The sequence below is a fragment of the Cervus elaphus genome, chromosome 8 (genome assembly GCF_910594005.1).
Source record: "Cervus elaphus chromosome 8, mCerEla1.1, whole genome shotgun sequence".
Taxonomy (NCBI): domain Eukaryota; kingdom Metazoa; phylum Chordata; class Mammalia; order Artiodactyla; family Cervidae; genus Cervus; species Cervus elaphus.
Genome location: NC_057822.1, coordinates 5,078,008 through 5,094,974, shown reverse-complemented (window position 1 = coordinate 5,094,974; position 16,967 = coordinate 5,078,008). Strand labels below are relative to the sequence as shown.

Here is a 16,967-nt window from a genome sequence, read left to right as displayed (position 1 = left end):
TTTTAAGTGTTTGTTTATTTTCGGTGCCGAGTCTCAGTTGTGGCATGCGGGATCGTCACTGCTCCTCATATGGTCTTCATGATCATTTGACTCAAACTGTGCTTAGACCTCATCTTCCGTGTACTTTGCAAAAAGGATCTGCTACCTCAAGTAGGAGTTAAGAAGCATCAAAGATGGTATATTTATGACATTAGAAAAGAAACTGATACTGCTTATTCAGTTTTGTTTTGTTTTCTGTCAAAGAAGACAAAATAGGATACATTTGAGAAAGCCATCTAGTAGTGTTTTATTATTTTATTCAGTACCCTTCACAGTATTGGTCTGGTTGATACCCACACGAAGGTCTTAAACAATTAACATGACATGTAGAGTTGTCAGATACATTGATTGCTCTCCCCTCTTTTACAGCCTCCATTATTTGATGGTCTGGCAAAACTTGCATCAAACTCTTGTAAAAGGTTTTACTTTGTGTCAGTCAGTCAGAGCACATTATAATGTTTTATAACCAATGGTTCCCTATGCAGGATAGCCCTATGGCTGTCTTGATATTTTTGTCACCAAAATAATTTAGGACGTATACCAGTTTGCTGAATTGTCAGAATTAGTGACTTTGGGTTAAAATTCTTCATTGCTTCATGAAGTGCTGAAAACAATTTCATCACAGAAAACCTGTCTGTGAATACACTGTCTTTTCTCTCGTTTTCTGTCTCAGTGAAAGCCCTGTGTAAGGAATGTGTAGTAGAACGTTGTCGTGTGTTGCGTCTGAAGAACCAACTAAATGAAGATTATAAAACTGTAAATAATCTGCTTAAAGCAACAGTAAAGAGGTATGTTACATGCTGTATGTTGTTTCATAAGCAAAAAAGCCAAGTAGCTTATCATTTGTGGATAATAGAGACTTGGGATCTTTGGAAGAAAGGAGGTGATGAGTGGTTAGCCACCCCAGATTGAATTTTGCAGTGATCGCCACTGAGGCAAAGATAAAGGGAGCTGAGTGGCAGCCCTCCTGGCTCTATTCCATCCATCATAAAGGCGGAAGCAGAGATATGGATCTGAGGCCTAAACAACCCAAGGCCTGGTGCTCGCCTGTGTCACGGAATCATGAAATGCTGATTTTGGAAAACCATTCTAGCAGGCCGTAGGGTATCCCCTTGAGAGAGGCTGAAGTAAGAATGTTAACAAAGTACATGTCTGACTACCTGCAATTTAATAGTTAAGGAGTAAAAATGGCCAAAATAGGTTAAAAAACATGAATGCGCAGAAGCAAATATTGAACTTTTGATTCAATTTTGTTGTGATCTTTATAAGGAAAGAAGAGAGAAGGATATCAGGAATGTTGCTCGCATAATTTTGCATTCTCTCTTTATTCCGTAGCAATGACGGGTTTTGGGTGGGAAAGTCTTCCTTACGCAGTTGGCGCCAGCTGGCTCTTGAACAGCTTGATGAGCAAGATGGCGATGCAGACCAAAGCAACGGGAGAATGAACGGCAACACCTTGAATAAAGGTGATATTTACCAGTAAAACCTGTCTGTAGGTGGCTGTGAATTACACCACAAAGTTGTAAGCACTTGTTTGTGGTAAAATTGTTTTGGGGCTTCCCTGATGACAGTAAAGAATATGCCTGCAATACAGGAGACCTGGGTTCAATCCCTGGGTCGGAAAGATCCCCTGGAGAAGGGAATGGCTACCCACACTAGTATTCTTGCCTGGAGAACCGCATGGACAGAGGAGCCTGGCGGACTCTACAGTCCATGGGGTCGCGAAGAGTCAGACAAAATTGTTTTAATTCCTTCCATGTAATTTCTAAGACAATTTTTTGATGCCTAAAGTGCTCAAAAATGTCTCAGAACAAATAAAGGATTTGTGAGTGAGCAAGGGGCATTCCTCATAACCTGACCTGCTTTGGGCTCTGGGTCTCTATAATTAGTCCCAAGAAAAATTATTTTAAATTTTGTTCCAGCCAAAGTTTTTAAGAAAAGTCTGTTGCAAATTGCCCAATGTATAGTTTATTAGCCACACTGAAAGACTGAGTTCGTTAAGTGAATGACCTTGAACTTATGCATTTTTCATCCAGGGGAAAAAGGCAGGTTTTGAATAGCATTTTACTTATAAATTCTTTGGAGTTTTCTGAAGTTACGCTTGTAAATAGGAAAAGATATTAATGTTAGTCAACCACTCAGTTTAATTTTGTAATCAGTATTTTATAAGATCATGGGAAGTTAAGGCATTAAAACCTTTTAACTTTAAAACAGAAATTGTTTGAACAGTTTATTAATTGAGAGATACAATTAGTGATCCATAAATTATTTCATTTAACTATCTCCAGATAATAGTATTTACCTACATATATTATTATTTTAATATTCTTAACCTTTTACTGAATTATTCTGTATTTACTGCATTTGAATAATTGTATCATTTTATTTGGTATGGGACTTCTCATGTCATTCTTTTTCTTTTTAAGAATGTAGAAACACTAGAAAGTGAAAATGACTCAGTTGTATCTGACTCTTTGCGACCCCATGGACTATAGTCCGTGGGATTCTCCAGGCCAGAACACTGGAGTGGGGAGCCTTTCCCTTCTCCAGGGGCTCTTCCCAACCCAGGGATCAAACCCAGGTCTCCCACATTGCAGGTGGATTCTTCACCAGCTGAGCCACAAGGGAAGTCCAGGAATACTGGAGTGGGTAGCCTATCCCTTCTCCAGCTGATCTTCCCAACCCAGGAATCAAACCAGGGTCTCCCTTATTGCAGGCGGATTATTTACCAACTGAGCTATCAGTGAAGCCCAAAGCCACTATTAATTTTAAACTGTGATTTTTTTTTTTTAATATTTAAAAATTTGAAGAGTGTTTTTATTTTGGTTAATGTATTTTATTGTGCTGTATACTTCATGAAGTTAACATTAGTTTCAATTTTATTTTGTATTGTTTTTAAAAAGATAGTTTTAAATATAGTCAATGTATTATACAACTATATATGGTATATGACTTGTGCATTGTATATCACTGTGCTGTATACTTGAAACTTGCATAATGCTGTACATCAACTACTTCACTAAAAACAAAGATTGAAAACATTACTTTTAATTTGTCATGTGACCCAGGGTATTAAATATCTTGTGTTCTTTCAAGCCTTTTTATATGTATATCAGTGATCTTTCCTTTTTTTTTTCTTTTTTTTTACATTATAGTTGATTTACTGTCTTATGTTAGTTTCTTGGGTACGGCAAAGTGATTCGGTTATACACACATGCACATTCTTTTTCATATTATTTTCCGTTGTGGTTTATCACAGGATGTTGAATATAGTCCTGTACTAAACAGTAGGAACTAGTTGTTTATCCATTTCATAATGTAAGTTTGGTCTGATAATCCCAAAATCCTAGTCCCATTCCTCTCCCACCATTCTTCCCTTTGGCAACCACCATCTGTTCTCTATGTCCCTAATTCTTTCTCTGTTTCATACATTTGCGTCACCTTTTGGGTTCCAGCAAACCTTCATTTTAAGTAAAGTTTGACGCCATAATAAAAAATGCCTTGATGTCCTAGATTAAAAACATTTTCATGTTGCTTTCAGAATAATAAAATGCTTCTCATCTCCCCCTTCCTCCATTCAAAGATTTTAAAAGCTTGAAGCTAGGTAGAAGTAACAAAGTCTTTCTACCAGATGTCCCTGTAAATAGTGGGTTTTCAGAATGATGCTTCCATTGGCACAGTTGCGGATCTTCCTTTACCAAGACATTCAGTGTTTTAAAATCTAGTGACTAAATTTCATTGAATGCATATATTTATACATTGAATATATACATGTATATATAAAATATACGTTGATGTGTATATATATAAATTGAATGTATATAATATAATATATTGAATGTATATATATGAATATATGAATAAATATATATCATATATTGAATGTATATATAATATACATTGAATGTGTGTATGTATATATTGAATGTATATATTTATTTATTTAACTTATTTCAGCTTTTTGCAATTAGTTTGTAAACACAGATGCAGTACCTGCTTCTTTGCCTGATTTTCAGATTGTGTGACACAGATTGAGGATCAGGAGACAGAGTCACTTGGTCATGTGTTTTTGCCCATTTTTCCACTTGAACTTTTTTTTTTTTCCTACTTGAGCTTTTTAATGACTCTAATTAACAAATAAATTTTAAGTTAAATTTATTAATTGAATTTTAAGTAAATGTTCTTTATATATGTTAAGTATATTAAAAGTGTGTTATGTGCTTAACCTGGAAAATCCATGGATCACTATTCTAATCTGTTGGTGCTTAGGACTTATGTTACGTGAACCTATTCCCTGATATATACAACTACAAATTGACAGTTGTCACAGCGTAGACAAGCAGGAAAAGCAGCCATTGTAAGAGAAGTGTAATAGGAAAAGAAGTGTTTTAATTATGTGTGTTTAACATTAAAGTTTGAATCTTTATTTCGTTAGCCTTATAAAGCTCTCTTTTGTTGCCCTAAAGAATCGATGGATGAAAGGAACATGACATATATATGATTATCCTGGTCTATGACACAGTATTCTGAGTACCTAGATTAGAATTAATGGAAAGATAGGTGAACTGTTTTTCAGCTTGCAAAAAAAATGCATATTTTCTTACATAACTCAAATCTTTAAAAGGTAAAACTGCCATTCAGAAATTGTTCTTTCCTTTTAAGGGAAAGATGAAACACTTCTTAGCTCAACTGTGTCAGAATCACCTGGGTCTAATTTTTAGAATGTTTTAAAGTTTTCTGTGTTTGAAGCTGTGTGGAGCAGTGTCTTTGCTCCTTTGAACTTGAAATGTAACAGCTAGAGGAGTTATTACGTGTATATCTTTTGACTAGATGAATCGAAGGAAGAAAGGAAGGAGGAGGAGGAGGAACTGAATTTTAATGAAGACATTCTGTGCCCACATGGTAAGCCAGAAGTGTAAGACTTCCTTTGTTAGTGTTTAGCATATCATAAACATTTTGTTAAAAGTATTTTATACCCAGAGATTACGCCCCAATATGGCAGACATGGTGGAGCAACTGGTTTTCTAAACTGTCCGTGATCTAACGGTTCTGTTCTCTTCCTCTCTCCAGCGGTGAGCTTCCACTGCCTGCTTTCATGCCAGTGCCTCTCACACCTTTTCCTACAAGAAAAGTTATAAATGCTACAAGATAGAATTTCCCCATATTTTAGAGGAGAAAATTTATCACTTGTCACATTGAAGGGCTTTCTGAGCTTGAAGGAGAATTTCAGTTATTTCCCATTTCTGTGTCTATGTCATTGTGCAAATTTGAGCACTTTGAAGACAGCATTTTTATATTCTCCTTAGGGCTGTTTCTGGTTTAGTTTCTTAGACATTGATTGACTAGCTACTATGTACTACATGCTCTTAGTAATAGTTTCCAAATCTTTATTAATCCTGTGTATTTGTTTATGTATATATTTGGTTTTAGTGAGAGCTCACTTGTAATAGATGAGGTTTCTTTTCCCCCCTCTTTGGAGAGGGACTCCTTTTATATACCGTATGGTTTCCCATTGTCGGCACTCTGAAAGCCAGAAAGGTATCTCCTTCTCAAAGCCTTCTACTGAATAAGTTCCCCACTGACTCTTCCTTCCTTCTTTCCTCTGCCCCTCCCTCCCTTCCCTGGGTAAAACTGCCCACAGAGACATTGGGATGTCAGTGGTGAATCTCTTAACCCCCCTGTTTGCGTCTCTGGTTGTGTGCTCACATACTGCGAATACGCAGAATTCTTTTTTTTAACTGAAGTATAGTTGATTGTGTATAAAAGTATGAAGTTTAGTTGATTGTGCTGTGTTACTTTTGTGTGTGCAGCAACATGACTCTGCATATGTGAGTGTGCACATCTGTATTCTTTTTCATTATAGGTCATTATAAGGTAATGAGTACAGTTCCCTGTGCTTACTGTTTGTCCAGTTTATATGTAGTAGCATGTATCTGCTGGTCTCAAACTCCTTATTCATCTTCCCTCTGCCCTCCCCTTTGGGAACCATAAGTTTTATTTCCTGTGTCTGTGAGTCTATTTGTTAGGTAAGTTTGTTTGTATAATTTTTTTTTTTTTTGTATTCCACATGTGAGTGGTATCATATTATATTTGTCTCACTTACTTCCCTTAATAGGACAATCTCTGGGTCCATCCGTGTTGCTACCAATGGCCTTATTCACTCTTTATTTTTGGCTGTGCTGGGTCTTCACTGTGGTTCTCGGGTCCCCATTGCAGTGGCTTGTCTTCTCGGGAGCACAGGCTGTGGGCACACGGGCTTCAGTAGTTGTGGCTCTCAGGCTCTAGATCGAAGGCCCCGTAGGTTTGTCGAATGGGCTTCATTGCTCCCAGGCAGATGGAATCTTCCCGGACCAGGGATTGAGTCCACGTCTCCTGCATTGGCAGTGGATTCTGACCCACTGTGCCATGAGAGAAGTCCTATTTCATTCTTTTTTTTATGACTGGGACTAATACTCTGAATTTTTGTCAGTCCTAATCAGTTCCTTATATTAGATCTTCATTGCCTCATTAGGAACCCGTGCTTGATGCCTAACCCTTGCCCTCATTCACGCCTTATTTTTTCTTTTTTGATTGCACTACGCAGCGTGCACAGTCTTAGTTCCCCGACCAAGGATCAAACCCTTGCCCCCTGCATTGGACTCACAAAGTCTTAATCAGTGGACCAGCAGGGAAGTCCCTAAATCAGTGATTTTTTTTTTTTTATATAAAGAGTCCTTGGTGATACTAGGGATAGTAGTTTTCAGATGAGTGATACTTCCATGCCTGTCTTTCTAGACACAAACTCGCCTGCCTGTGCAGGAGATGCAGGTTCGTTCCCTGGGTCTGGAAGATCCCCTGGAGGAAGAAATGGCAACCCACTCCAGTATTGTTGCCTGTGGAGTTCCGTGGACAGAGGAGCCTGGCAGGCTACAGTGCATGGGGTGGCAAAGAGTCAGACACAGTTGATGCGTTACTGGAGCACAGTAGGAACACAGGTTTGAAAGCAGATATGGTAACCCTGAATGGTAGACAAGATTAAGTAAGCCCTAGAGGAAGGTGATGTGAACAGCCAGAAGTAAATTAGTTTTTCTCCTGATGCTTTCATATCAGCTCTCTTTTTTTTAACCTTTTGCTGTAGATTTGCACAGAGCATAAGTGCTTCCATTTTGAGTGTTGAGGAATCTGTGCTTAAATACTAAGTTTCCGAGCTTGATGCTGCTTAGCAGGGCGAATGGTGCCAGAACACCGATTGTCTTCCTCCCTCGCGCACTGACATTTGCTCTCAGCCCACCTCGCTCATCTTGTCATTTCAGTTTTACAGCTTTGACTAGAAAGCATGGCAGAGCTGAATGTGATTTCAGGACTTGTGCCATGCCCCTCAGCTTGTCAGAAATGGTACATGAGCTGTTTTTTTTTTAGATCTTCTAGCTTGATCTGCCACCCAGAGCCGCTTTGTTGCTGCACCTTGTTATCTCAGAGTTAAAAAGCATCACCTCAATTCTTGCTTTTGTGGATATCACCTGTCAGCGTACCATGTCCATGACAGCAGGTTTTTCAGGTGCAGGATGTGGAACCTCACAGTAAAACTTGTGCCTGAGCTGAGGTCATGATCGTCATAGTACTTGCAAGCAACACGATGGTGGTTGGGCATTTGCTCAATGTTGTGCCCAGTAGTTTTTTCTAAGTGTGTAGATATTAACTCACTTAATCTATGTAACACCCCTCTTAGAGGTCTGTTTTATCATTATACTGATTCTCCTGCTGAATAAGTGAACTGAGGCATAGAGAGGTGAGTCATTCGCTGAAGGTCACCGTACTTGATGGTTAGTCTCCCCCTCGTTGTGCAATCGTCAGAAATTCTTTTTTTTTTTTTTTTGATGTTTTATTTTTTTTTATTTATTTATTTTTTTCAGTGGGTTTTGTCATACTTTCTTTGAAAATTTGAAGGACTTAACGGATCTTTCAATGTACTGTTTGTCCAAAGCCCTTCGGAGACGATTTTTGTCCCTTCCACTTTTGGCAGCTAATAAGATCTCTGTCCACAGCCCTGGGACGCTTCACCCTGTGCGGGTCCCAACTCAGGTATCGTGTGAGGTGCTCCATGGATGCCTCGCACGTGTAGTGTGAGGGCGGGGGACTGCAGGCTTCCTCGTTGGGTGTCCCCACAGGGCTGTTTCACTGCAGATTCTCCATTTCATTATCTCCTCTCGGGCTGCTCAGATTTCTCCATAAGCGTCTTTTGTTCTTCTGCCTGGAAACTGCAGAGCCGACTGTCACTTGAGGGTTATAGAGAAGAAGGCTTGGAACCTCTGCCTTCTGTACAGAAACCTTCACTTCGCTGCGTGCATCACCGCACGCTGCCTCACATCTCTGCTTTGCGTCCCCAGTCAGAGGCCCGAGATTTTGGTCATCAGAGCAGCTTGTGTCTTCTTCTGTGTATAGATGGGGGCAGGTATCTGTAGAATGTATAGAAGAGGGAGTCAGAATTTTAGCTGTCTCTTAAACAGACTGTAATCCGTTCCCTTCTGGGTACCCCCATTTCCTGGGTTTGTGGGGGCAGTTCTGTAGTGTAATAAATCTGTTTGCTTCTTGACTTTTGTCGATTTAGAGTTCATTTTTCTTGCATCTCATCCATCCACCTTCTAACCTCCTATAATATCTGTTGCTGTTGCCTCTGTTCTTTTTTATCCTTCATTATGATTTTGTGTCTTTCCGTAAAGATCCCATTACTGTGGTTTTAATGCCATTTTAAAACATCATTTTTATCTAGAAATCCTTGTTTGAATTTTCATATTCTAAAGCTTGTGTATATTTATCACGGATTTTATGTGAACTAATCACGGATTACAGTCCGTTAGGTGGTTTCCTGCTGTCACAGAGTTTAGCATTTACTATGGATATTCCAAATCCATCAGGCTGTCTTATCCATTTCATTCTACATTTATTTAACAGTTAACCTTCCTTGTTAACTTACGTTGTTTACTACACTTGTTTACTAAGGAGCTGAGCATTTTTTTAATTTATCTTCTTTTTTTTTTTTTACAAATTCTTTGGTTGTTCTGTGACCCAAAATATGAGGGTTTGAACTAGATTTTGTCAGGGAGGAGATTTATCCAGAATGTAAACTCATTGTTAACAAGATTTCTATTTTTACCAGAAGAGTCTTTGGGGATTACATTATCCTGATATGTTTGGTGAATTAAATCTCTCATGACTTGTTTGATCCGCGTATTCAGAGATGTTGCTTACAAAATGAATTTAATTTATTGGCTTTCTCTTAAGATTTAAGAGAGTGTTACATATTGCAGGATACAAGTCTGATTTCTAAAAATTCATATGTCTTGAGTAAAAGTTCATTGTTAGGTTAAACAATATCCAGATATATTAAATGATGATATGTTGACGTGAAGCTAAATTTAGACGCAGAGCTGGGGGTAGAGCAAAGCACTTTATTAACCAGCTTCTGACGGTCGTGTGTTAGAGCGCTTTGCTGACTTTATAGATAAACTTGAGTTTTCTTTTTGTTTAATTACCTCAGAAATGCACATCCAACATTATAGCCAGTCATAAAGTAAAAGCACCCTTACCCAAAAGAGAGGCAGTGTAGACTCCAGAGCCTTTGGAATCCTATTTAAAATATGTGTTTGTATTATTGTTTCCTTCATTCTCTCCCTTTCTGAACCAGATTTGTTTATACCACATATATGCAGAGGAAGGGTCCTTTTAGTTACAAAGAAGCCACTTTAAAAAGTGTAATTGCCTTGAAATTATTTTTAAATCAGTTATGGAAGTCTGCTTTAATCTTTTTTATAGCTGCATTATATTTCACCATAAAGGTGTACTAAATTAAAGTCTGATTATCCAGTTAGTACTTAAAAAAATAATAAATTCCATAAAAGAAAATAATAATAATAATAAAATTTTTTAAATTAAAAAATAATAATGATAAATTCCATAATTGTGTCTGAGGGTAAGCATTTTAAAGTAAGTTTTCATAACCTCAAAGGAAATTTGTTAACCTCCTCTTCAGAAATAAAGTTAATTTTTACATTGTGACCTATTTTCTCTAGTAGTAAATATATTAAAGCAATGTAATCTTTTCTTAGGATTAGTCAAAGCTCACTAAGAGGAAGTGATGGATGGAAGTTAAGAAGATGCATTTTGAGGCATTAGAAAGTATGGAGTTTAGATGAGACAGATCTGGTTTTATATGCCAGCTTCATTATTCACCAATTATTGTGACCCTTGGTGTATTAATTTCTCTGATTCTTGATTTATTTATTATGTAAAATACATAAAGCAAAGAAGATAGTACATTTAGAAAGCCTCTGGCTTTCTAACTCTTATTAAGCATGTAGGTATCTTGCCAATGGCAGTAGAAGCAGTTTCCTTTGGAAACTTAAAGGTGTTTTTTTGGGTAATGAACCATGTAGGTCCATGGATGCACTTCGCTGTCTGTTGGGAACAGCTGAAGCGGTAGAACTAGACCCACACACAGCATGAGGGGTAGAGTGGGGAGAACGGCGCTGGGATGCTGGCAGTGTCCGTGTGAACAGCTAATCGAGGAGGGGCTGATGAGGTTCAGGGTCACTGCCATGTGGACATTCCTGTGACCTGAGGAAAGGAAGGGTGGTGGTGACTAGTACTCTCCTTGCTTCTTCTCTTCTCGGGTTTCTAAAGATCCGCAGGGTTCCGGTGTTTGCATTAGTAATAGCAAACCAATTGGGTATTGACTGGAGATGGTCTTCCGACTTAACAGTAGATTGCTTTACTGTTTAACTGTGAGGGTCGCCCAACATTGAAAATGGCATTTTGGTTCAGGGTGAATTTAGTAAAATAGTAAGACAAAATGGGAGAAAATAGAAATTGTGCTGTTTGAACGCAGGTGGAGATGAAATGCTATTGGACAACCTCCACAGTGGCACCCAAGACCTCTGGAAGCCCTTTTATTGCTTCCTTCACTGGCAGGAAGAAAGAGCTAGATTAAGGACAAAGGAATGGCTAGCTCCTTTAGAATTGGATGAAATTAAAAATTTAGAGATTTTGAAGTTAGAGAAAATCACAGCACTTTGGAACAGAAGGATAAGAAGCCCTACAAATTTGTATTAAGTAGATTTTCGGAGGTATATATTAACTTTTTTTCAAACTCCCCCCCGCCCCACCCCTTTTTTTCTCTTTTTGACCTAGGCGAGTTATGCATATCAGAAAATGAAAGAAGGCTTGTTTCTAAAGAGGCTTGGAGCAAACTGCAGCAGTACTTTCCAAAGGCTCCCGAATTTCCAAGTCACAAAGAGTGCTGTTCGCAGTGCAAGGTGCATGCCGCCCGCGGTCCTGACAGCTGTGGAGGTCACATGTCCCCTCCCTGGGCTGATTTTCCAGGAGATCTGACGTTGCACTTTGAGTGGAGGTGTAGGGAGGCGGCTGGTCCTGTGCTGTCAGCTAGAGGTGGTTGATTGCTTCCTGCTTGCTTCTCTTTCAGATTTTAGAAAGAGAAGGGGAAGAAAATGAAGCCTTACATAAGATGATTGCAAACGAGCAGAAAACTTCTCTTCCAAATTTGTTCCAGGACAAAAACAGACCGTGTCTCAGTAACTGGCCAGAGGTATAATGATTCCCACAAAGGGGTAGAGTGCATCTCACCTTTGTAAGGCCCTTGCCAAGTTCCTGAGAGAACAGTGCTTTCAGAATAATGAGATCGTCTTTTTCTTACATTTGTGTAGTTTTCTAATCTGGAGGATTCGACTGTTCCTTGGGTTGCTTATTAGAGGGCTCTATTTCCATTTTATTAATGAACTTGAAAGGGAAAACCCACAGTATATGGAGACGTTTTCTCTATAGGATTTAGGTTACGAATGCAGTGAGTTAATAGATACTTTTGTCTGATTTTTCTGTTCCAGGAAACAGATGTCCTCTACATTGTGTCACAGTTCTTTGTAGAAGAGTGGCGAAAATTTGTCAGGTAGATACCAAAGGTTACCCATTTCCCTTTTTTTATTGTCGCTTATACAGTATTTTTAATTCATGAATCGTGATCATGGTACCTTACTTTTTACTATAATAGCCTATACTGAAACCTTTTTTTCTGAATTTAAATGAATAACCCTGAGAAGTACATTTAATTATTAATATCCTTGAAAAATGTCTCTAATTTTAAAATAATCATAAAAAACCTCTTCAGTCATGCCATAGTGAAGTATATTGATCGTCCTTTTTTCCTTTGAGTAGGAAACCCACCAGGTGCAGTCCTGTATCATCGGTTGGAAATAGCGCTCTCCTGTGTCCCCACGGGGGCCTCATGTTTACATTTGCTTCCATGACCAAAGAAGATTCTAAACTGTGAGTTTCTTCTCTTCATGCGATGTTTGTTTCTGATGATTAATAGAATGTGTTTAGGAAATGTCTCGTCTGACATAGTCTGTTTTAAGAACTGATCTTTTCTTGAATTGTGGAATTATTTCCTCTGGTATAACTAGAGGGTGACTTGTCTTTTTTTTTTAAAAAAAAGACTGCTTCTTGTGCTCGCTTTGGCAGCACATATACTGGAAAAAAAGACTGCTTCTCCATGAAAGTCAGGAGACTGCCTCAGGCTGCCTGCTCTTATTTCTCCCCTCTCCTTCCTGGAGCTGTGCTTTCTCCTTAGAAATTGCTAGTACCCAGGACAGTGTCTCTAGGTTATGTCATTACCCTCTGTAGCTAACGTCTTTGCTCAGCTTTGGTTTTTGAGGTTTAGCCATGGTGATTCACGTGACTCCAGTACATTTAGTTTCACTGCTTTTTTTTCATACAAAAGAAAGTTATAGTGTACTTTTATTTGAAAAACTACCATTCCTGTTGGTGTATCTTTTCCTTCTTAATTTCTTTGTATTAAATAGAGGTTTTGATAGTTTTGGTTTACAGATGGATTATGTCCTTGTGTCTTAAAGCATGTTGTGTTTTTTTGCACAGTATAGCTCTCATATGGCCCAGTGAGTGGCAAATGATACAAAAGCTCTTTGTCGTGGATCATATAATTAAAATCACGAGAACTGAAGGAGGAGATGCAAACCCTTCAGAAACACAGTATATTTCTGAGCCTAGTAAGTATTCATACCGCTCTTGGTTTATGTAGTTAAAAGTTACAGTTTTAACAGGGAGGGAAAGAGTATGTCAGTATTGTCTTCTCTACTTAAAGATTCGTGGTAGTCCATTCTATATTCCTTAGCTGGAAAGTGTCATACAATGACCGTATTTGTATGTTTGTTGAGAGTAAATGAATTTACTTATTTGCATATAATAAAATACAGCCGTTAAAAAATAGGAGTAGTAGTTTGATAAATACTCTCTGGTAACTTTGAAATGTTCCTTTAGATCTTTCATTCTTTGATAGTAATTCCTCAGCCACTGCTATTTTACCTTTTTTTTTAAAAAAAAAACCTTTTTTCTTCTTAGAACTCTGTCCAGAATGTCGAGAAGGCTTATTGTGTCAACAGCAGAGGGACCTGCGTGAATACACTCAAGCCACCATCTACGTCCATAAAGTTGTGGATAATAAGAAGGTACCAGTCCCTCTTGTGGCCGTGACTAGTAACGATCAAGCTTGCTTTTTGACTTGTTTGATTTTCACTGAGTACTGCCTGGAGTTGCCTTTGAAGGGTGGAGCCATCGGACTGGAATGGAAAAGGAATAGTTACACCAATTCATGTGGGTCTGTTGTTTGGTCACTAAGTCATGTTCAACTCTTTGTGGCCCCATGGACTGCAGCACGCCAGGCTTCCCTGCCCTTCACTGTCTCCCAGAGTTTGCTCAGACCTATATCCACTGAGTCAGTGATGCCATCCACCCATCTCATCCTCTGTCATCCCCTTCTCCTCCCATCTTCAATCTTTCCCAGCATCAGGGTCTCTTCCAATGAGTCTTCTTAGCATCAGGTGGGCAAAGTATTGGAGCTTTAGCATCAGTCCTTCCAGTGAATATTCAGGATTGATTTCCTTTAGGGTTGACTGGTTTGATCTCTCTCAAGTGTCTTCTCTAGCACCACAATGCAAAATTCAAAAACATCAATTCTTCTTTATGGTCCAACTCTCAAATCCATACGTGACCACTGGAAAAACCATAGCTTTGATTATATGGATCTTTGTTGGCAAAGTGACGTCTCTGCTTTTTAATACAGTGTCTTGGTTTGCCATAGCTTTCCTTCCAAGGACCAAGTGTCTTTTAATTTCATGGCTGCAGTCGCCATCTGCAGTGATTCTGGAGTCCAAGAAAATAAAATCTGTCACTGTTTCCACATTTTCCCCATGTATTTACCATGAAGTGATGGGACCAGATGCCATCATCTTAGTTTTCTGAATGTTGAGTTTTAAGCCAGCTTTTTCACTCTCCACTTTCATTCTCATCAAGAGGTTCTTTAGTTCCTCTTTGCTTTCTGCCTTTAGAGTGGTATCATCTGCATATCTGAGGTCGTGGTTGTTTCTCCTGGCAGTCTTGATTCCAGCTTGTGATTCATCCAGCCCAGCATTTCCATGATGTACTCTGCATATAAGTTAAATAAGCAGGGTGACAGTATACAGCTTTGACGTACTCCTTTCCCAATTCTGAACCATTCTGTTGTTCCATATCCTGTTCTAACTGTTGCTTCTTTTCCTGCATACAAGTTTGTCAAGAAGTAGGTAAGGTGATCTGGTATTCCCATCTCCTGAAGAATTGTCCACAGTTTGTTGTAATCCACAAGGTCAAAGGTGTAGTCAGTAAAACAGTGTGGTGTAGTCAATAAAACAGAAAATGGATGTTTTTCTGGAAGTCTTGCTTTTTATTTGATCCAGCAGATGTTGGCAATTTGATCTCTGGTTCCTCTGCCTTTTCTAAATACAGCTTGTACATCTGGAACAGCTTGTTCATATACTTTGAAGCCTAGCTTGAAGGATTTTGAGCATTACCTTGCTAATGTGTGAAATGAGTGCAGTGTACAGTAGTTTGGACATTCTTTGTCATTGCTTTTCTTTGGGAATGAAATGAAAACTAACCTTTTCCAGTCCTGTGGCCACTGCGGAAGTGAAATGAAGTGAAGTCGCTCAGTCATGTCCGACTCTTTGCAGTCCTGTGGACTGTAGCCTACCAGGTTCCTCCATCCATGGGATTTTCCAGGCAAGAATACTGGAGTGGGTCGCCATTTCCTTCTCCAGGAGATCTTCCCGACCCAGGGATCGAACCTGGGTCTCCCTCATTGTAGGCAGATGCTTTACCGTCTAAGCCACCAGAGAAGTTTACTGGCATATTGAGTGCAGCACTTTAACAGCATCATCTTTTAGGATTTGAAATAGCTCGACTGGAGTTCCATCACCTTCTCTAGCTTTGTTCATAGTAATGCTTCCTAAGGTCCCCTTGACTTCACACTGCAGGGTATCTGGCTCTAGGTGAGTGACCACACCATCATGGTTATCCAGGACATTAAGAATTTTTGTAAAGTTCTTCTGTGTATTCTTGCCATCTCTTCTTAATCTCTTCTGCTTCTGTTAAGTGTTTGGCCTTTTGTGTCCCTTACTGTGCCCATCTTTGCTTCAAATCTTGCCTGGTATCTCTAGTATTTCCCATTCTGTTGTTTTCTTCTATTTGTTTGTTTGCATTGTTCACTTAAGAAGACTTTTCTTATGTGGGTCTGAAGTGAAGTGAGGTGAAAGTCACTCAGTCGTGTCCAACTCATTGTGACCCCATGAACACAGTCTGTGGAATTCTCCAGGCCAGAATACTGGAGTGGGTAGCCGTTCCCTTCTCCAGGGGATTTTCCCGACCCAGGGATCGAACCCAGGTCTCCTGCATTGTGGGCGGATTCTTTACCAGCTGAGACACAGGGAAGCCTTATGTGGGTCTAGTCAGTTGTTGATTTCGATACACAATGTTGATTGAATGCCAACTGTGTGCTAAGAACTGTCTTGGGATACAGATGGTGCAGAAAACCACTGTACCTACCATCGAGACTATCTGTACCTAGTGAGGTAGATCAAGAATAAGCCACAGATGCATAAGATGATTCTACACAAGAACAGCATTTTGAAGGAAATCTAGCAGAGTGGATCATTTGACTGACCGAGGCGGGGGTGCCCTGTTACATCGGCAGGGGGTGGGAAAGACGCCCTGGAGGAGTTGTTTTACCTGAGCCTTGGCTGTCAGAGACCCTGCCTGTGACATGTAGGCCAGGCGGGAGCGTGAGCCTGGCGTCCTTGAGCAGTAGAGTCAGTCGTCCTGTCTAGAGCAGCACTGCCTCGTGGAAGCTTCTGCGGTGACGGAGGTGTTCTTTATCTGCATTGTAGCCACCAGCCACCCTTGACTGTGGAGCATCTGAAACGCCACTGGGGTGACTTGAGGAACCGGGTTTTTATGTGGTTTTAACTTCAACAGACCTCTGTCACCTCTTACTCCCATAGTGGGCGGCATTGATGTAGAGAGAAGTTTCTCCCAAGGAGGGAAGGCGATGTGTGAGAAGGAATCAAAAATTTTAATTGGATTTTATATGTCATACCAGGGATTTGGGATCTTTGTTCAAAGTCTAGATGTAAGCCATTGAAATTTCAAGGGCGGTCATGGTGTGATCTCATTTATGCTTTCAAAATGTCACCCTGGCCATTGTATTTGGAGTTGGTATGGACAGAACAGAAATAAGAAAGACCTCTGTAGAGCCTCTTGTATTGGTTGACCTGAAGAGTAGGTGAAACATAGATTTGGGTATATTTTGGAAGCAGGGTGTTACTGTGGACTGTTTTTGGAGCATTTTCACTATATTAAGTATGGCTCTTAGGTAGATCCTGACCCAGTTCTCTGGACACCTCATTAATTTGATTCCGGGGTTTTTGGAATTAAAGACAAAATAGATGCATTTTATTTGATGATTTTTGCCAAACTTGACATTAATTTTAGAAGGGTACATTACAGATCATTCTCTGATGATCTAGGGCTCTGCCTCAGAAGTTGAATTC

At 39.4% G+C, this 16,967-nt stretch overlaps 1 protein-coding gene across 5 annotated transcripts in view; it reads left to right on the top strand.

Moving 5' to 3' along the window:
- The window catches only part of USP48 (ubiquitin specific peptidase 48), a 74,044-nt gene that overhangs the window by 44,657 nt on the left and 12,420 nt on the right, over nt 1–16,967 (top strand). For all 5 annotated transcript variants that reach the window (XM_043909127.1, XM_043909128.1, XM_043909129.1 and 2 more), the window contains 9 exons: nt 713–827; nt 1,375–1,505; nt 4,870–4,941; nt 11,206–11,330; nt 11,498–11,620; nt 11,916–11,977; nt 12,244–12,354; nt 12,964–13,094; nt 13,447–13,553. In XM_043909127.1, the coding sequence (XP_043765062.1) occupies nt 713–827; nt 1,375–1,505; nt 4,870–4,941; nt 11,206–11,330; nt 11,498–11,620; nt 11,916–11,977; nt 12,244–12,354; nt 12,964–13,094; nt 13,447–13,553 (977 nt within the window). The remainder of the gene's footprint in view (nt 1–712; nt 828–1,374; nt 1,506–4,869; nt 4,942–11,205; nt 11,331–11,497; nt 11,621–11,915; nt 11,978–12,243; nt 12,355–12,963; nt 13,095–13,446; nt 13,554–16,967) is intronic.